Here is a 20,621-nt window from a genome sequence, read left to right on the forward strand (position 1 = left end):
TAAGAAATACGAGCATCTGACATAAGGTGGAAGGTGGGGTAGCAAGGTGGTGAGAGACTCCAGCACCATGGAGGCTCACTCTGCCCATAACTTTGACAAAAAAATGCAGAAGAAATTGCCAAAACAGAGATTTGAGAAGGTCTAAGACACAAATCAGAGTCAGTTGTCATTAATACAGAGCAGAGCAGCATTCCTGCACGAGACAGTCACTACAGCCCTGATAAGAAGTGGGCATTTTCAGTCAAGCTGGTTCTTTGTGCAATTCCCAACACACACTGTCCCCCACCGCAGCTTTAGCATGACATAAAAGATCAGCACAGGAGCGCAGAGAAAAGCTGACCACGAGCTGGGAGCCCCAATCCAGACTATGGGGGAAAAAAACTGTGTTTGAAAGTGCAGGAGGCCAGGACCTGCACAAGCAAAACCAGCACCCAGCACTGCCCAGTGAGCAGGTCCAAGGGAACTTGCGCTGGCTTTTACAGAGCACAGCGATCTACTGCTCATAAAGCGAGTTACCAGTGGTAGTAACCAGCTTCAAGTAACACTTGATTCCCAAATACATTCACGTTACAATAATTTTGAAAAGAGACAGCAGCAGCCTGACAGATATTTAGCTGCCTGCTGCACCTGCCTCTCCTCTAATAAGTGGTAAATTGAGACAACACCTCGCAGATCAGCGCTTTCATCATCAGCGTGCTACCTTCAAGCTGCACAGTAAATGTTCCCCCTCTGTCCCCATTTACACACTGCAGCAACAGGCAGAGATCACCCAGTCACCTATCTGAAGGTGCTTTCCTTATATTCCCAATACTACCATTTACGAATGATAACGATAGCAAATCAGCACCCTAGAAACAGCAAACACACCGCCCAGAAGTGATAAGAAAGCCCACAGACGCTCGAAAGCTTAACCGAGACTTGCAGCAATGTGCACGCACACGCTGGCACACAGATATTTTCCCCCCACGGGAGGTACAGACCTGCCGGTATCTCCGCTCCGAGCACACCTTGCAGAGTCCATTGAAGCGGTTCATGGCTGGAAACCCTAAACTCGCCGTTAGCCCATGAAAATCCAGTCCCTCGAAGCAGCCGTAATCCCGATCTCCTCGTATCACACGAGCGTGGAACAAACCACAGTCAAACTGGCATGACCGCCCATGGGAACCCAGCTCCAGAGAAGAATGGCAGGAAGCCACCTTTCACCTCCCCAGCCCCTGTCTGTGCTGTATGCCGCTTTACGATAAGCCAGAGGGCTTCCTGAGAACCCTAACTGACAAGGAAGGGAGAGAGTTTTATATTAAAATTCCTGTCAACTATTTAGTATTCCCTAGTCCCTGCTCTGTTGATGTGGCTTTTGTTCCCGCGGCATTCTTCAGCCGCACGGAGCACTTTGTTATTGCAATGTTCTCACAAACACTTTGAGGATGTTGAAGCGGCGTTTCACAGGCACCGGCTGTGCGAGCTCCACTTCATTAAAGAGACGGCTTGTGCTTGTTACACTCGTAAAGGATAAGAGAGATTTTTTTTGGGGAAAAAAAAAAAAGCAAAAAAAGAAAAAGCAGAGTTTGTATTTGAAAGCACAGACCCAGAGGACACGCACGTCCCGACACTTTGTGCTCAGTCACGGAGAGGGAAGCAGAGAGGTCAATTGAATTGCACACCCATGGTGTAATTTGGAATTAAAGACATAAGAGAAACGCTTAACCCAGCCAGCAGCAGGGTGCAAAGCAGGACTCGGTGAGCCTGCACCGTGCAGCCCCGACTGCCAGCGCTGTGGCACAATCCCTTGGAGACAGGGTTGCAATGGAGAAGAAAGCACCTTCCACGTTCCTCACGGGGATGGAAAGTAGAGGAAAGGCTCAAGGGAAGCCAAACCCCGCGCTCCCTTGCATGGCAGCTGGGGTGGCAGGGCCAGGGGAGGCTGGGGAGGGAACACGAGGAGCCTCAGCGTTCCCAGGGGACCTGGCAGCGTGGTGGAGCCATCGGAGGAGCTGCCCAGGGCTTCTCCAGGCACATTGTCCCAGGCTGCCACACCGCCGGGCTGGAGCTGGGAGGAGGAGCAGTCTTCCTTCCCAGTCACCATCTTTCAAGTCAGTGGCGACTGCTGGAGAGGAAGGGAGGAGAGGGGCGCTGGCTTTGTTTGTCTTGTTCAATCCTACGCTTTCAAACAAGTAACTGAAAACGCAGCTGAGGGAAGCAGCAAAGCGGAATTCGGCACAGATAAATCACGGGGCCGACTAAGCCCGATTTCCGACGCAGGCCATGTGTTTGTGTTCCCATTTCCCATCCTTGCCTTTCCCATAAATCATCGAGGCTCCACCACGGGCCTTTCCCTTCCCAGAGCAAACAGCCCTGAAAGGAGGAGGGGAGCAGACGCACACGTCCACGGAGACGCGGAGCCGGCCAGGGACTGATGCTGCGTGGCAGGCAGCTGGCCAGCCCCATCCCCGTTGCTCCCAGTCCCCATCACTCCCAGTCAATGGCTAGTGCTTTGTCTCTGTGGCAATATAGTGGAAAAACAGGACATCCCTGTATGGCAATGGGGAGTCTGGGGTTGCTACCCACAACACCCATCTCCACCAATTGGTGGAGACCGGGGTGACTAGTTGCCTATAAAAGCCACGGTGTCAACAGGGAGACTGACACAGCTCCCACCTCAGCATCACCCTCACTAATACTCTGCCCCTTGGCTCATTTGAAACCCCTCCAACGCAGGCTCCGCTGCCTGCCAGCACCCAACCCCACATCTTTGCACCCCTGGGGGATTCACAGCCCTGTCATACCTACCTTCAGCTGCGTCATGGTCGCAGCATCCTGGCTTTCCTGCGCTGCACCCTGACTTCCTGGCATCGGCTCTTAAAAAAAAAAAAGGGAAAGACCATCAGCCTCACAGCACACATCTCCTGACAATCCCTCTCCCTCCACACTGCATCTACACACTCTATATAAGATCTTTACATGACATGGGCACGTCTCCTCCAGGCTGGGGCAGCCCTGCATGGCAGCAGCTGTGGGCTGGTTGCACATCTGGGACAAGCACTGCTGTCTCAGCCTGCTCTGTGCCAGCCTGCCCTCCCCCACACACCCTCACCCACATGCTGGGGCATGCCAGCAGTGATGGACACAAGGTTGACCCCCTTCCAAACCTTGCCAACACTCCCTGGGACATCCCAGTGGGGAGACACACCTCTGCTCTGCTTCAGCCGCCGCATGGCCACCTTCAGGTGCTTGGTCCTGCCCAGGTCCTCCCCGAGGAGATAGTACCAGCCGCTGATCTCCTGGGTGGGAAGAAAGAAGCTGTTGATGCAGGGGCAGATACTTAACCCCGTTTAACTCAGTCTGGTTGCCCACAGCCCCAGAATGATCCAGGTGCCCCAGTGGACCAGGACTGTGCAGGGCTGAAATCCCTAACCCCTGGCAGCTGGGATGAGACATTGCTGTGTTTTAGTGGGTCGGCAGGAGTTATTTGCAGCAGTAGCTTTGCAGGCTTCTTGAGGAAGGCAAACCCAGCTGATGCAAAAGCTGTATTATCAAGCAGCAACCAGGCTGGGGCAGCAGCACTGTGACAAAATCTGCAGCAGTGGGGACACGGATTCTGGCAGAGAGACAGTCTGGCACCGCTGCCTCCAGGAACAGCCTAAGACCTCTGCATTTGCCCTCTCCTCACCACCTCAGCAGGTGAAGCCCTGGCTGCTGAGCACAGGGAATCAGGCAGACTCCTCCTTGGAGGAGCGTGTCCCCACCATCGAACCCACTCGGCCACCACCCACACGTCAGATGTGACACGTGCCAGCAGGCTCAGGGAGGCTGAGCCCATCTCCTGTCCCCCAGGCAGCCCTGCTGCGAGCAGGGCAGGCAGCGCTCGCTGCGGCCACCTCTCTGCACCCCCAATTGCTGCTCCTGTCTGTGTCCCTGCAGAAGAGAGTGAAAGTTCCCTGTTTTAGTATCTTTCCTCTAATGGCCTCCCGCCCCTGCCTCCAGCAGTCACACCAACACCAGTCTCAGTAGCCATCCATACTGGGATTTGGACAAAGGAATTCCCTGGGCACCTTCAGAGCATCTTTGTCCCACAGTGGGAGAAGCCTGCTCCTGCCCCAAGGGTGCACTACATCCACCCACCCACCCGAGAGAGCCAGGCCCCAGTCCCACACGCTGCGCTCCAGCACAGAGTTACCTTGTCCAGGGCCAGGAGGGACTTCACGCCAAAGCTCATGCAGCCGATCAGTTCGCTCTGTCTGCAGGAGAGTCAAGGACCGTCAGCACCACGCTTGCTGAAAACTCCCCGGAGACCAGTTCCCCACATGCACCTCTTTGCAGGCACCCTGCAAACATCCCTGCCCATGCTGGGAGCCAGGCAGCGCTCAGGATGTGTCTCCCTCTGCACATTTTGAGCAAGCGCAGTGCAACCACATGGCTCAGCTGCAGCAGGGGCAAGGAGGAGCTGGCCTGAAGCGCCCTGATCACCTCGAGCCTACCTGATGCTGGCAGGAGCTTGGCCAAGGATGCAGATGCTACTTGCCTGAGCCAGCAGCACAGCCTTTGAGGTGCCAGACCCCTTGTTGCTGGGCTTTCCTCCTCACTGCATTGCCCCCAGGGGTCGGGAAGGTCCTCAGCCCAGAGCCACGCTCCAGCCCCACTTGGCTTTAGCCAGCAGTGCAGGCATGAGCAGCTGCAGGAGTTTTAAGTTCTGGCCTGGCTGATGGCTACCGAGCAGCAGCAGCAATGTGGACAGAGAGCAGCAAGGGCAGGATTTCCTCCCTGCCAGCCTTCACACAGCACGGGGCTCACCAGCACAGGCTACCCACGAGAATGACCCTGCCAGCACATCCCAGCCCCAGCCCAGCTGCTCGGCTCCCCTGCCTCACCAGCCCACAGCCTTCATGCAGGGCAGCCTTGACATCAGGGCCAGCCCTCAAGGCTCGGGGCACTGGAGGAGCTCACCTGGGGTGGCCAGCACAGACAGCAGATTTGCTGCCACACCAGCCCCGTTTGAAAGAGGTTGTATGACAGGCTGGCAGCCCCTTACCTGGAATTTCTCTCTCTGTTCCAGACTGTGACCAGGAGACGTTTCTGCTCGTCCTCCTCTTGCACCGGGCTGTAACAAGCAGAGGGGACAGCCCATGAGCACCAGTCTTCCCCGGGAGCACTTGGGCAAGGGCTGCCCTCGCAGCCAGAGACCCCTCGCCCTCCTCAGAGCCTGGTCTTCTTCATTCTCTGCACGGAGCACTGCAGCAGCACCCCGAACAAGAAACTCCTCAAACAAGCCACTGTTGCACTAATTCATTCCTTCCTGACAGACAACTGCAAAGGGATGTGACCTCTCCTGGGCAGACAGTGGGGACACTGCTCAGGTGGTTTGAGGGGAAAGATAATCTTGCAGCAAGACACACATCCAACATCAAAGGGTAAATGCAAGGAACAAGCCACATTTCATGCTCTGAAATAACCACCCTGTGCCAGATTAAGTGCTGCATGGAGACAGGGGTCTGACACGGACTGGTTAGCTAGCAATAACAAGCTCTACCGAAATACAACAAGCTGTACAGCTCCTTTCCCATGCAGAGACATGCTGTAGCTATAGGAAATCCTTTTACCTTCCTCATTCATACCGATGCCCGTACTATTGCCGGTGCAAAGTCTAAGAAATGAAGTGTGTTTGCCCAACTCCTGCCCAGCAAGAAAGTGCAACCGTGTGGGAGCACCACTGCCATGCTGCGTGCTGACAGCTTTGTGAGCCTCCGCAGAGCTCTGCCCAAAAGTTCAAGGCATTTCAGCTATAAAAAACAGCAGAATAATGTCTGTCACTCCTCATCTCAGCAGCAGAGCTGCTCATGCGTGATGCTAGTTTATTACAGATCATAATGCAAAAGCAAACATGAGGTCTTGGCTTCGCGAGGGCGCCCCAGGACAGCGGCCACATGAGCGCCCCAGTGCTTAGTGTGAATACAGAGCTAACGGATGGGTCAGAGCTACCTCTGCCCTGTCGTACTCACAAAAGAAAGTGCTCGTGGAAGACGGGATTTTTGTTGTCTGGCACAGTCTTCGTCTTCTGCCTGCACTTCCAGTCAGTGTCTGGCACAATCGACATCTTTACAGAGGAGAAGAAGCAGCGTGTTAGCACTCTCAAAGCAAGCACTGGCACACAGCTGCCAGCTCTGCCGCTGCCCTGGCAGGAGACCGGCACAGCCACTTTTATGGATGGCTAAGCCACAAAGATCCAGCTGAGCCCATGTTAACGTGTGGTTTAGATCACTTTATCTTATGTATGTCTAGAAATTGCATTACAAAACTCCTTGGGGCAGAGGAGGGAGCAGAAAAATCAAGGACTGATGTATACAAATGTTGCTGTCTGGTCTCTGACTTGCAGCCCCCTCGTAGGGGAGATGCTCCCTGTGCTGTGCACACCACTGTGGGAGCAGCCTGCCAAGGTGACCTCCAGGAGAGCCTGGAGCCACACTGTGCTGGCCACATACTTCTCCCCACCAGCCCTTGGGCACCCATTGGGATTCTCTTGCAATGAACGGTTGACACAGCTCTTAGCAGGGTCCTGTCCTCCGCTCTTCCGGCTCCATGCAGACACCGTGCCAACAAGACCCATGAGCCTTCCAGCACCGGGCAAGAGACCAGCCACCTCCCTGCACGCTGTGGGTGCTCAGCCAGAGCAGGATAGAGGAGGAAAAGAAAGGAAGAGGCAGCCCTGAGCATGCTTGAAAGAGCCAACCCTAAAACCCCAAGAAAGCCAAAGGTGAGCAAAGCCCCAGGAGAACCCACCTTCACATAGGAGTCGCATGTCCGGTACTCCTTTCCTATCAGACCTTTTGCTTCCATGACTGGAAAGGAAACAAAAGAGTCAAGCCCCAAAGCAGCAGGGAAGGCATCTTGCTACACCGTGGCGCTCTGTACCATGGGGTGCCCCGTCCTCATGGGGCTGAACCTGTCTCCAACCCCGACAGGATCCTGCACACACCTTCCCAGCAGCCTGCTCTCACTGGGCACCCACAACCAGGTGAAGGAGTTTATTGTATTTTTTCTTTAATACAACTGTGCTATAAATACAAGCATCTGTGGATGAGGCTGGCGGCAGATGCAGTTCAGCATCCGGATGGCAAATCGCATTTTGTTTGCCTGACTTCACACAGTTCTGGGCTCTCTGCCCCAGAGCCAAATGTATCAAGTTAAATATCAACGGCCACATCCTGATGGCAGCCCTGCCAGCAGGGAGCTGGCATCGCACTTCTGTGGACAGTTGGGAACTGTGTGCTCCCCAGCGTGGCTGGAGGCAGTATCTGTGCAGCAGAGCCGGGATAGCCCAGGGTGGGCTGGTGGAGCGAGGCTAAGCTCCCTCCTAACACACCCAGCAGGGCAGCAGTGACGTTGCCTTTGTCAGGGACAGATACGTGTTCCTAAAAAAACGCAGTCAGCCTGACAGAAACCGCAGTGCACAAGGGGAAAGGGGCTCTGCAAGACCCTCTGGTACTTTGTGAAACAGTTTGCAAGGTTCCTCCATGACAGGTTCCACTAAGAGCTTCCTGCTCCAGCCAGACCTGCTTTGGGGTTAAAGATGTTGGGGTGGAGAATGGAAAAGTAAGATGGATCATCTCACTTCACCCAGCTGCCGCCTCCTCACAGTGACTTATCCTGAACATCCAGCATATGCAGAAGGATGTTGGGTCCCAGATTTGAGTGACCCCATCACTAGCCCAAGCATGGCTCTGGGCCACCTCGCCATACACCACGGGGGGGATACTCACTGTGCAGCACCAAGACCCGGCCCTGCACCTCGATGGACAGCTTCAGCTGGCCTAGAGGAAAGGAGAGGAGAGACGATGAAGGAGGCAGGGCTCGCATGCCGCCCCCGGTACTCAGTGGTGAGGGGACCCCACGGCTCTGAGGCCTGCACAGGCCCAAACCCATCCTGCTTCCCCACCCCTGGGCACAGGGGCATGGCTCAGGGAGCCAAGGGGAAAGAGGTGAGAGGAAACATCTTCTGCTACCAAGAAAGTCTTCAGGCTCCAGATGCAAAAACATTCCAGGAAAACCTGAGTACTGTTTTCTTAGCACACAGTAAACTCCAGTGGCAGAAGGCACGAGCCCGTGGCAGAGGGGAAGTGGGAGCACCAAGGTGAAACAGTCGCTGGGGGATGAATTAGCCCTTGTTTAAGAGAGGGATGCAGCGTGCTCAAATCCTCCCCCCAGCCCCAATTCAACTTCCCCTTTGCCTCTCCCCTGAGCTTCTGGGTGGGCAAGGGGCTGTCAGAAGGTGACAGCGGGCCAAGCTGCAGCCGGCCTGGACGAATGCCAAGGACAACTGGTGCCTTTGGTGGCAGGAACATGCCGGCGCAGGGTCAGCCAAGGCTGGCCCCGCTGGGGGACACCAGGGCCATGGCACTAACCCGCTTTTGTCCATCTGCTGCTGCGAGACCTTGCTCCGCACCTCCTCCCTGCTTGCCCTCTGCATGCCTCACCTGTCCAGAGTGATTCTGGGGAAACAGGAAAGCCTTGGAAACCCTTTCACTGACTGTCACATCCAGCAACAGTTTGTTATCACCAGCACTACACAGCAGAGGAGACGCAGTGACAAGGACTAATGCAGCTCTGCTCACAGCACAAACCCAGCCCCCAGGAATCAAAGCACAGCAAGGGCACCCACATCGCAGCCTCCTGCATTTCCTGGGGATCCCAGACAGTACAGGCTGGTGAGCAGACAGGTAATCTCCTAAAACCAGGAGTCAATACTTGCTTTAATCTAGGATTAAACAAGAATGGTTTCAGTCATGTGTTTTGACACTGACTAACTGTCAGGTGGCCAACGAGGCCAGAAGCAGCCAGCCCCCAGGGAAGAGAAATGCTCCACCACCCTGCAATCCCGCTGCCGCAGAGCCCGGGGGAACTTGGACCAAGCGGGATCCCTGGCTCCCAGTGATGCAGCAGCTCCGGGGACGTGCCTGAGTCCCTGCACAACAGCACTGAGAGCTTTTGATTGAGGAGGTGGTGGTAGGGGATAGCCTTGAGGAGCTACATGAAAGAAACCTGACTTTGGAACGGTCTGGATGGACTCCTTGCTCCCGATGCACTGGCCTATCCACAGCCATTCACCAAGCCAGGGAGCAGGACCCGCCTGCCCAGCTCCCCACTGCCAGGCCTTGCAGGGGACCTGCTGCCCATCATCGTCATGAGCAGAGCAAGGAGCACAGTCAAGAGATCGAAGTTATTAACAAGCCAAAAGAGCAGATCTTAATAAGAGAATAAAATAGAGAAAGAGAGCTCAAAGTGCCAAGATCTAGTGCCTGGAGCAAATGACAGGATCTTTCTTGGAGCAGGAGATTGATCTGCCTCTTTACCAGCACATCGCACGTTGCCTGCCCCACTCGCTAAAACAAGCTGAAGCTTTGAAAGAAAACTGCTGCTTAAAAAGTGGTACCCGGGGAGAGCACCCAGCCTCCCCCTGCACAAGACAGCTGCTGACAAGCCACCACACACCACCAGCAACAGCCATGACATTTGCTGCCAAATTCACCCGCTCGCAGGGTGGGTATACAGGGCTGGTAGCCCAGTCATCACTGGGCCAGCTCCAGCCCACAGAGCCAAGCCACCACTGCCCATGTGCTTCCCCAAGCCCATGCAGCAGAACTAAGGCAGCCACAGAAAGACCCACAAGGAGCAAAGGCGGCACTTGGGGCTCTGCCCGAACAGGGGCCATGGCTCTGGCCAGCCCTACATGGCAATCCCAGCTCGTGCCCATCCAGGGGGCAAAATGAGCTGGGTATTCAGCATCTGGCTGGCTGCTGCAGCATGCCTCAGCGGCTGCAGCTTGGTTTTAGGGTGCTCCCCAGTTCACCAGCTCGCTGGAGCCACCTATTATTCCGGCTCAGCGAGGCAGAAGCGAGCAGGCTGCCGTTCAGCACTAATGCCTTCGGGGAGCAGCTCTCCAGCCTGTTCCTACCGTGCCAGGCTTTGGGCACGACCTGCTGCAGCTCCCCGTGCCACACCAGCCAGGGCCACAGCCACATCCCCCGGGCACCGTGTGCACCCCCTGCTCCCCGGAGCTGCGGGCTCAAGGCTTACCGAACGTGGTGAGGTAGAAAGAAGCTCCCAGGGGGTCAGCCTGGCGGGTGCAGAGCGAGACTCTGCGGACATTGGCGGCCTCCATAGCAGGACACCTCTAATTAGCCAGTAACTGGAGCCCTCCCTGCCTCGCCCGAGAAAGCCAAGCAGCTGTTTAAGCCGGGAGGGACAGGCAGCCGTGCAGCCCGGTTTCCATGGGACACGCGTCCAACCGCTGCACGTTTGAACGGCGCGGCTCCCATTGGCCCCGCGGATTTGAACGGGGACCACACCTGCGTGAGCAAACAGGCCCAAGCCCCGCGCTGCAGCCACGTGCAAGGACACGGGCAGCGCTCTGCCCTCCCCTGCAGACCCCAGACCCACACCGGCACCGTCCCACGGCCACCCTGCTGACACACCAGGAATGAGTTCCTGAGAAAAGCGGAAAACTTTGCAACATCTCCTCTCCCTCGCAGCGTGCCGGGCTGTAAGTAATCCCCAGGACTGTTAGTGCCATCGGGTTTGCTAGCACACACACACTCAGCTGCTCGGGGAACTGTCCCACCGGAGCAACACGGGACAGCAGCATTCACAGCTCTTTGGGGAAATTACCGCAGGCAAGGAAAGGGTGCGGGAGAATTCATCTGTGGGGGTGAGGCAAGGAAGGGAGGGATGGCAGGGCAGGGGTTACCTGCTTGGCTCTCATGTGACAAGGAAAGAGGCACGTAGCCCTCCAGGCTCACGGGGGTCACTCTGCAAGACCCCAGAGCAGCCCTTCCCATCCCCTGGGAGCTGGTGATGCACCCACCAGCTCCAGACAGTGCACCACAGCTTACCAGGAGGCACCCTGAGCTGAGCACAAAAGTCTGGAGGAACGACGGAGATGGCTTCTCTGAGAAAACCCCCTCCCCAAAGGCTTGGCTGTCACAGAGCTCTCTGCTTCCCACCCATGGATCCCTGCAGCCCTCCTCCCCACAGTGCAGGACCCCATGGGGGGTCCGATCTCCAGCAGAGTAGACCTGCTCCCACAACCCCACATGCTGCAGGAAATGCCACGCTCAAGGAGTTCGGTTCCTCGTGGCACTGCTGAGGCTATGGGGTCCACAACAGCCGGTGGGGGGGGGCACGTGGTGAGCCTGGATCAGCCCCGTAGGGACTTTCTGGGTGTGAGCAGCCAATGCACAGGTCCCGCTGCCCTGGGCCCAGGCAGAGATGGGCAATGGGAGAGCTCAGCCCTGACAAGAGAAGGTCAGAAAGACAAGGGTGCAGCCCAGCGCAGCCTCAGAGCAGACGTGCTGCCAGTGTGGATAGCTGCTGTCAGTGCTGTGCTCCATTTCCCAGCCCATGTCCAGCTGAAGTAATACTAAATATACTGACCTCTCTGTGATGAAAAAGGACAAGATCTGTAGAGGTCAGGGTGCTGGACATGCACCCCTGCCACTCCTCCCCAGGGTCGCCCCTCCACACACTCCTGGCCAGGGCTGAGCCTCCAGCTGGCCCACAGCCCCTCTCACACCCCCATCACTTACCTTTCCCCTTCACTCGTGCATGGCTGATCTTCCTCCTGCGCCCTGATGGTCCCCTCTGCTTCCACAGGGAGGATTGTACAGCCCCACATCGTCCCTTCGTCAGGGCTGGCAGATACTCCAGCTCCAGCAACGGGGGATTCTGCCCTGTCCCTGCCAGAGAAAAGAGAAGATGAGAACAGGACACAGCAGGACAGGGAGCTGGGACACAGGGGACATCACAGGCTCTGGAGATGCTGCCCTGCCACTGCCAGGTGTTCAGGACAGTGTTGCAAGGCTCTGGCTCAGATCCAGCTCCCAGCCCACAACCTGCTGCAGTGCTCAGGCTCAGAGCAGCAGGGAGGCTCTGCACAAGGAGGAATCGGATGGTTTCCCTGTGGCCAGCACCCTGCAGACGGCACACCAGCCCCAGTGTGACACACTGGCTCACAGCCATCAAACCACCACCTAGGAACCTGCCACGGGATCCTACACTGACGGAGACAAAAGCGCACAGACACAGAAATGGAAGCCTTGATGGAGAGATATCTCCCAGCCACAGCACAGAGGAACCAGCACAGCTCAGTAACTCTTCAGGATCAGAAACATCTGCCCAGGCTTCTTCCACAGAGATGAGCAGTGCAGGATTAGTGCAGCACAAGTGTCTTATGTTGCCCTTACACAGGCCCAGTGCAAACACTTCTGAGCCATGGAGTCACAGGTTAATTCCCCCTCAAGGGCAGCGAGGCAGAGCAGTGTCCCTCATCCCATGACGGAGCCGTGCCACACACACACCCCATCCGTAAAAGCAAAAGAGCCCGACCTGTGATTTTGATGCAAGATCGAGCCCTCCGGAGCCAGGACGTGCCACTCAGCCCCGTGACGTGGCAGTGTGTACCAGGATGCACAGCACCTAGTGCACACTGCCCAATGCCTTCAGGTACCCCAAAACATCCCCCCAGCTCCATCTTCGCAGTCCCTAGCCAAAGGGTCCTGGCGCAGAGAGGCAGGCAGCTTGGAAAGGCTGTTTGCTCATGAGAAAAGCTGCCTTTTCCCACAAAGTTTGGCTTATTCTCTGGCAGGGGCACTGGCTTGGTTCAGCTGAATTTACACTGGTAAAACTGCCTGAAACTGCAGGAAAAGCAACAGAAGGGACACGGAGTGAGCAAGGGAGGGAAGGAAGGAGGGATGCTCTCTGGACAGCCCAATCCATCACTGCCAACAGACACCTATTGCATCGCTGCCATAAATCACAGCCCCTTTGGGCGTCAGCAGGGACAGACAAATAACGACCCAGCAGTCTCCAAAGGCCTCCAGACAAAGAGTGCAGCTCTGTTTGGGCTGCCTGTCCCCCTGCAGTGCTCGGCCCTGACCTTGGCAACCCGCAGGGGCCTTGAGACGGCGCCCAGCCAACCAGACAGCTAACGCCTCTCGCTGTTTTACTTGCCTCCTGAGATATTTAGAGGCTGTGAAGGCCTAGCAGGACTTTCTGCTGGCAGCTTCCACACAAAGCTCCTGCCCCATGGTGGAAAGCGGTCAGGTGCCTCCTTATCCCAACTTCACACAGTGCTGCAGCAAGGCACGAGCTGGGACATGAGCTGTGTGATATGCAGCTCAGCGATCAGTGGAGCAAAAAAGGCCCAGAGCCGAATCCGCTCAGGCTGCAAGAGTCACCTTCCTGCCCAGGGAAGCACCCAGATCCATCCCCGTGGATGCTGTGTTGCTGGAACCCCCTGCACCCAGGGGACCAGGCATCAGGCACAACCACGGGTGAGAGCTGTCAGCAGAGCTGAGCAGCCCTCCTGCTGCTCAGCCTTTCAGCAGAGATGCCTGGGAGCCAGCAGGTTCCAGCTCTGACCCCATCACCTCCTGCTGTCTCCAGCCGCAGAGGTCCAGAGTTCAGGGTGGGGTAAAAAGGGAGCCCCTAACAGAGACATGATTTATTCTTTAATTGCTGCTTATTTGTTTAGCACTGTAGTGGCCTTTGCTGCCCTAATCAAAACACAGAGGATGCACAAGCAGTGCAGGACATTTCGACAAGTACAAACACTGGTGGGACAGGCAGAGCCAGAGCACCAGGAGCTCCCTGCAACCTCTGGTTTCTCAACAGCTCCAACACAACTGTCTTTTCCCACAATACTGCTGGATTTCAGTACAGGGGAAAGATGGATCCCCGCTTCCCAGTGAGGCTGATAATGTCAGAGGCGTGGAAGGGGAGCAGAAGATGCAGCCTGGTATATTACAGAATATTACAAGGGCTCTTCCTTCCTCCCCACAGCAAGGATCTGAGGACCCCTCATCATCTCAGCCCTGGGGTCTGCAGAGAAACCTCACAGAGGTTCAAAACCCCTCTCTTACAGCTGTGTCTAACAGCAAGATTGCAGATGAGGCTTCCCAGAATAGAGGCCCCGGACTGCCTGGTGTCACAGTCAGTGCTGCTGTCACCTCCTGGACAGGAGGGCTGAAGAAGGACCCTGCCACCGTCCCCAACATCCATCTATCCCTCACCACATTCCCCAGAAGCCCTGTTGATGCCCGAGAGCCACAGACACAGGTAAATGGTGTCAAAGCACTGTCGTGGACAATCAGGAACCAGCACACTCAGACAGACACTGCTCAAGGATACAGGGTAGCTTCTAAGGCCCTTCAAGATGTTCCTCCCTTCAGGCTTATTAAAAACTCTTGCCCTCATTTGTTCAGCTGAATCCATTTGCTGACATTCCCAGTGATCTCCATCTGCCACCCATCAAAATGAAAGCTTTATCCCAGCAAATTTACTTGCCCCTGAAAAAAAAAAAAATACAGTCTGGAATTGCATGTTTCAGTGCACAGCATCCCCAGCTATCAGCGACCAGCACAACGCTTCTCGATCCACAGGACACACAACACCAAGCAGTTCTACTGGGGAACAAGCAAACAACCCCCTCTGCAGCCCCAGGTACCTGAACCTCTGTTAATGCAAGCAGAGCATGTACCAGCCCAGCCTTGCCGTGTCCTTCCCTTCTTCTTTCAACATACATCCCCATGACAGCATAAAGACCACAGCTTGTGTTGTTCCTCTCCAGCACTGTCAAGCCTGCAGCTCTCCCCAGCACGCACAGCAAGAGGTGTCTTACACGCCACCCTGTCTCCTAGGAGCTCCCCAGGCTCACACAAAGCCTCCCCTCTCCACGTCTTTATTGCAAAATGCTTTCAAGAGGCAAAAGGAAAGACAAACAAGAGAGTAACAAAACTCAGTCTAGAGACACAAGAGTCTAAAGCAGCCTCATAAGTTTGGGTAAAACAGTCTCATTAGACAGGGTTTTTCAAAATAAAAAAAACTAACAGAAAAGGTAAAGAAAAGTCTCTGTCGGACCCCAGACTCCAAGGCCACAGGAGTCCCACACACTCTCCTCCTAGAAGGCTTGAGGCCAGCCGGCTGCAAAACCCACTCCTGACTCAAACCCAGCAGATTCAAGTCTGTGCCACCCCACAGAGCAAGGCACTAGCGCAGAGCCCCAAGGTCTGCCACACAGTCCTGCAAGAAGCTGGGCATCTCCGACATCCCACAAAGGGTGCGTGGGAGATACAGTCCCTTGTCTCCTCCAAGCGCTAGGTCTGGCTCAGTGGTGCTAACCAGGCACCTGCACAGTCACAACCCATCCTTCACAGTCATCATCCATCCTTCACCCAGGAGACAGAGGAGCACTGCAAACTAAGCGAAGAAATCACCTGAGCGCTCACGCATGAGCCCTGGCTCTCCCAGCTGCTCCATGACTCCCACGCAGGACAGTCACTCGCTCCAGCAATGTCCAAGCGCCAGCGTCTCACGCTCAAGCTGCGATTTAGCTGCCACGAGCCTTTGACCTTGACACCACTGTAAAGAAGGGGAGGGAAACTGTATATAAATGGCCCAAGGAAGCAGAGCTCCAGTACTCAGAAGTTACAAATTAAATTGCATGCCGGGAGGAGACGGTGGCGCGTGCAATGGCCCCTTTCTCTACTGGCTCCCAAGAGCAAGGTACCGACTCTTCCCTCTTAACATTCAAACCCCCTAGGGACTGACCTTAACCTGCATTTCTATTAGATCCCAGGAAACTGCACATTCAGCTGGTTGGCTTGGGAGTTAATGACTTTCTTTTAAAATTTAACACAGTTCTCCATCACAAATTTCAGTTTGCCAGCACGAGGATCTGCCTTTGGCTGGATATTCAAATCCAAACACGTGCTTAGACAGTTATTCCAGGCAAAAGGGTAACACGCACAGAGAAAACCTACAAGGGTGAAGCTGGCTTTGAAACTAAGGAAACTAAATCAGACTGGGAAAAATTACCTGGCTTCCCAGACAGTAAGAGGATTGGAACAGAAAGGGTTTGGGCTATTTCTGGGCGATCCTGAGGGGGATTAGCAAAGTCTGCTATACAGGGCAGACACACAAACCTCAGCACCTTTCCCAGTGGTGGGATTGCTGCAGTCCCCTCCCCGCCAGGGTCTACAGCAAGTGTTGAGTAACAGGGCACAGCTGGGGTGCTCCTGTCCCTGACACCACCTCTGCAGCAAGCACAGCTGAAAAATGCCAGTGAGGAACCCAATAAAGATGCAGACTGGCTGATTACTAAATCCTTTTCCAATCTGGGACCCAACAAAGGTTTCCCCTGCTGCAAGGGTATCTTTAGAAACACCACACCTGCTCTGCTCACATCGCAGTCTGAACATCCTGTTGGACCCCAAATCCATGAGCCATCTTCAGCACCCACAGCAACACCCACACCGTGCCCCAGCACAGTCTTTGCTGCTGCCTTTGACAAACTGCAGCTCCGTCTGCTCACGGCACGGGCAGGTTTTCAAGGCAGATGCACTTGGGACTCCTGCAAAATTGCACCTCCCAGGAGGGAGCAAACACTGCACAGGGATTAAATTAGCATTGACTCAGTGTTAGCAAATGCCTCGTGAACTGCTCCTGCCCACTGCACAAAGCCATCCATCCCCTTCTGCAGGGTCTCCCACAGCCAGCACGGGATCCCAACACAGCACTCAGCTCAGCACTGCTGCCTTGCTGAGATATCAGACTCTCTGCCATGTCCAGAGGTGTATAAGAACCTTGCCTTAGCACTTTATAGGACTTTACATGTTTGGCATTTTTCACCCATAGCTTTGAGTAACAAACTTCCTTGGCTGATCTATTTTCTAAATATATCTCTCTCTGCCCCTTCCCCAAAAAATTAACAGTCTGAATGCACAAAGGGACTAACCCACACCGGTTCTTGGCTGCTGCGCTGGTGAGACATTGACATAAGCACCCAGGATGCCTCCAGTTTAAAGCACAGCAAGTACTTCTAGGGGGGAGTTTCCTTCTGGGAGAAGGAAAGGGTTAACAGAGAGCATTTGCCATCCATTTAATAGCCAGCCCAGATTCAAACCCTGACACAGGCAAAGGATCAGTGACAAATTCCATGCAAGCAGGAGCTGTTACAAACCTCCTTGGCTACTCAGAAGGAATGCAGAGCACAGAACAGCCTGCGTGCACAGCTACTCGTTCCTGTGCCCATCTTTTAGCAGGGCCAAGCTTGCTGAACTCTGCAAACAGTTCATCTTATCCCTCACCCCTTTCTATTGCGAAGGCTAAACTGTGGCTGAAACTGCTCAGACTAAGGCAGCTACGACTAGGCTGCAGTTTGTATCATAGTTAATCCATAAATCAGCTCCTCTCCAGGAGACGGTACACAGCAGAGAAACAGGTGGAAGAGCGAGAAGCTCTTCTTTTATTTTCAGGTCTCAAATATTTTTCAGCTGTCTTGAATATTCTGAGATTGCAGAAACTGCCTGGCTGCTTCCCTCACCTGCCTGCAGCTGGTAGGGGAGACATCCTGGGTTAACTCAGGAGGGATCCCTTTGAAGCACAGCAATGCTTCTGGATCACTCCAGAAACGTCCTGTACAAAACATCTCCCACAAGGGCTGGCAGAGCCTCCGCTACCACCCTTTATAGCACGGAAACAGCAGCCATAGAGAATATTGGCAATCAGAGCAACCCAGGGGCTATCCTCAGGAACACAGCACAGTCTCATTCGCTCTCAGAAGGCTGAGAGGAGATTCTGAGCCCATAGCACCAATATAAATTGTCACATAATAAACTATTTTCTTCCTTTTTTTTTTTTTTTCCCTTTTTCCCCTTTTGCCATTTGAATAACAGTAGGCTGGGCACACACCTAATTTAGCTACATTACACAAACACCTCTTTTCCTGATAGAATTTAAGAATATTTAGGAAAATAAAAGCAGACTGAGTCAGACACTGTTCTGCAGAGCTCAGTGCCCTGTTCCTGACAGCAGTCAGAAGGTGATGCCTAGGCAAGAACACAAGAACAGAGCAGCCACATGAGACATTTTCCCCAAAATAGTTGCCCAGCCCCTAACAGTTTTCAGTTCAAGGACTTTCTACTACAAGAGGGTCAACTTGACTTGACTTTACATTTTGCAGCCATAGGAGGAGTTGGATGTCATTTATGTGGTGGCACACTGTTAGTTCAGCCTTAATGTGGCCACTTCAAGCCACCTCTGTGGATTAATTCGCATTCTGACTCAATTAGCAGAGCATAACCTGATTATTGTATATATTGTTTCACAACTATTATATTCTCTGGAGTCAGAAAGGCATTTCCCTCCCTCCAAGCTGAAAGTACTCACTTTTACAATGTTATTAAAGAGCATGTGGTTCATCTGTGCAGGTGAGATAATGTCTGACCCTGCTGAAAAGTTCAGGCCTGGAAAAATAGGTCTTTCTGAACTGCAATACAAACAGAAGCAAGATTCATAGTGAAACAAATGCAAATGAACAGTATAAAGGCAAATCAGAGGTTACCCTACAGGCTTCCTTTCCAAAGCGCTTTCCAGAGTGAATTAACGAAGTTAGCATTAATGTAATAGTCGGTCCACACAGCCGAAAATAGCTCCTTAACTGGTACACATAATTTGTCCAATTATCTTTTTCAGGTCAGATCGGAAAATCCACTCAATCAGTAGAACTTTAGGCTGGCATTTTTTGATTGTAAAATCTGCTGAATTACTTTATGGTAAACAAGTATCCCAGGAAGATATTTTGAAGATGAAACTGCTATATGTGGAGGCCTAGTCAGAGATGATCTAACCCTAGAAGACCTGAGGTACGAAGAGAAGGGTGCAAGTGACATTTACATGGTAGCACGCTCCACTGGGAAGTGGGCTCCTCATTCCAGTGCCTATCTTATCTTTCGGGAAAGGGAAGAGGGAATTATTCCAGACATTAGAGCTAAGTTTGAGGACAGATACACTTGAAAATTTAGAAAATACAACAAAAAAGTAAAAGCTTATTTCCTTTTAAAAAGGATACCATCGAGTTTTTTAAATTCATTCTTCTTCTATAACCAAAAAAAAAAAAAAAAAAAACCAAAAACAAAGCAGAGCAGCCATGGACAGCCTCCCAAACAAACTTAAACTAGTAAATGCAAATACCTGTAACAACACCCCACACCAATGTGTAGCTCCGGGAGTAAGAGCCAATGGGGCATTTACCTATCTCTGGCCTCGAGCACTTTGCTGTCCATTCTGACTCACCTTCAGCATTAACTTGCTCTCAATAGCAGCCAAGGGTGGATCCAGTTAGCACTATTGAGGGGGAGGAGGTGTGAAGGGACTCACAGGCCTGCTGGGGTGAGGAACTTAACTATTTGCAGGCTCAAGACCTCACAAAGCCTTATGCCTACAGTTAATCTTGCAACCCGATAGCATTCCTAGCAGACCCAACAGGATTGTTTTCCCTGCCCAGAGCGAAAGTTTTGCAGATCAGAGCATCAGTTTGTATGTGTACCACCTTCTGGCGTGCTTCCTCCCCCGTTTTTAGGAGAGGAAGAGGTTCATCTATTGCAGCAACCGCCTCTGTTTGCCGAGCCACGCATGGGACGTGCAGAGCCTCAACCCTCCTTGAAGGTTACAGCAACCACAACAGCCACTTCGCTGCTCCAAATCGCCGTTAAAGGGCTCTCTCCAGCTACAGGGCACGTGGTCAGACTCCTGTGTATCTTGAGAAATCCTAGTAAGGCAAGTATACCAATTCTTTCTTCTTAATTATTTGTCCATAGTGATCCAGTTCTTGCTGACAGCCAGGAGGAAACCCTTTAAGGATCTCACTGGTTCACATCTGCAGTCATTATCTTTACAACCACTCTAGTAGGGAGAGCAGGAAGATGGTATCATCTATTCAAATACTCTGCAAAACAGAAAATTTGTGCAAATTAATTTAGCAGAAAAACACCCAAAACACTGAGGATGTGTACAGTGTGAAAGAAAAGTTAACAAAATCGTGGAGGAATCAGGTTGTCCTCAGGTATGGGTCACAGTAGGCTGACAACCTGGCCTTATACCCTGTAGCTCCAGAGCTTTTAGGCTAAAACAGCTTTCTAGTCTCATTTAGCTGTTACACCTAAAACATGAAACATGTTAAAGGACTTGCAGTAATCAAGCTTGCTCCTGTGAGTTACATTTTACACAGGTACAAAAAAAAAAAGCTGTTCGTAGCACAGGAGTAAATACAGCGACACAGGAGCAGTGGCTTGGCTCAGCCAGCCTGAGTAGAAAAGCAAAAAGCATGAGACAATATTGCCCTTCTGTACCTGATGAAAACACAAATTAATACTTTAATAGATGTACTCCAACCCACCAGAAATTGTAATTAAAAGCAAATCTATGCACAAACCATCTTTCTTGTTATTTTACTAGTGACCAAAGCATCCAAGAAGAGAGTCCGTCATATCAGGAAGAGACACACGACTCAACAGTAAGCGCCAGGTCTTTGCTGGTGAGCAGGGGAGCTTTGGGCTTACCCCTGGCCCTGGGCTTGTTCCTCCTCCAGCTTACCCCTTTGACAGTAACCTGACCTCGCTTTGCTTTGTTCTCAAATCAGGTACAAAACAACCTTGCCCTCTGGCAAAACAGAAAAGTCTGACTGGCCTCCTAACAGCAGCAAGTCGACAGCCCATCCAGAAGCCAACATTAGCACCGTCTGTTAGGGTGACAAATGGATCGGTAACATCACTCATGGCCTTCATTAAAAAATAATG

General features: G+C 53.1%; 1 protein-coding gene across 2 annotated transcripts in view; it reads right to left on the reverse strand.

Annotated features, from left to right (window-relative positions):
* The window catches only part of RGS3 (regulator of G protein signaling 3), a 67,646-nt gene extending 57,496 nt beyond the window's left edge, over window positions 1–10,150 (reverse strand). The window contains exons 1-7 of one of the 2 annotated variants that reach the window (XM_068413788.1): window positions 10,066–10,150; window positions 7,752–7,802; window positions 6,772–6,830; window positions 5,994–6,088; window positions 5,027–5,095; window positions 4,175–4,235; window positions 3,156–3,278 (exon numbers count right to left, since the gene is read on the reverse strand). In XM_068413788.1, the coding sequence (XP_068269889.1) occupies window positions 3,156–3,278; window positions 4,175–4,235; window positions 5,027–5,095; window positions 5,994–6,088; window positions 6,772–6,830; window positions 7,752–7,802; window positions 10,066–10,150 (543 nt within the window). Of the gene's footprint in view, window positions 1–980; window positions 1,103–3,155; window positions 3,279–4,174; window positions 4,236–5,026; window positions 5,096–5,993; window positions 6,089–6,771; window positions 6,831–7,751; window positions 7,803–10,065 lie in introns of those variants that run through there. The other variant, XM_068413789.1, reaches the window with a different exon arrangement.
* Window positions 10,151–20,621: the final 10,471 nt, after the last annotated feature.

The sequence above is a fragment of the Nyctibius grandis genome, chromosome 16, assembly GCF_013368605.1.
Source record: "Nyctibius grandis isolate bNycGra1 chromosome 16, bNycGra1.pri, whole genome shotgun sequence".
NCBI lineage: Eukaryota > Metazoa > Chordata > Aves > Nyctibiiformes > Nyctibiidae > Nyctibius > Nyctibius grandis.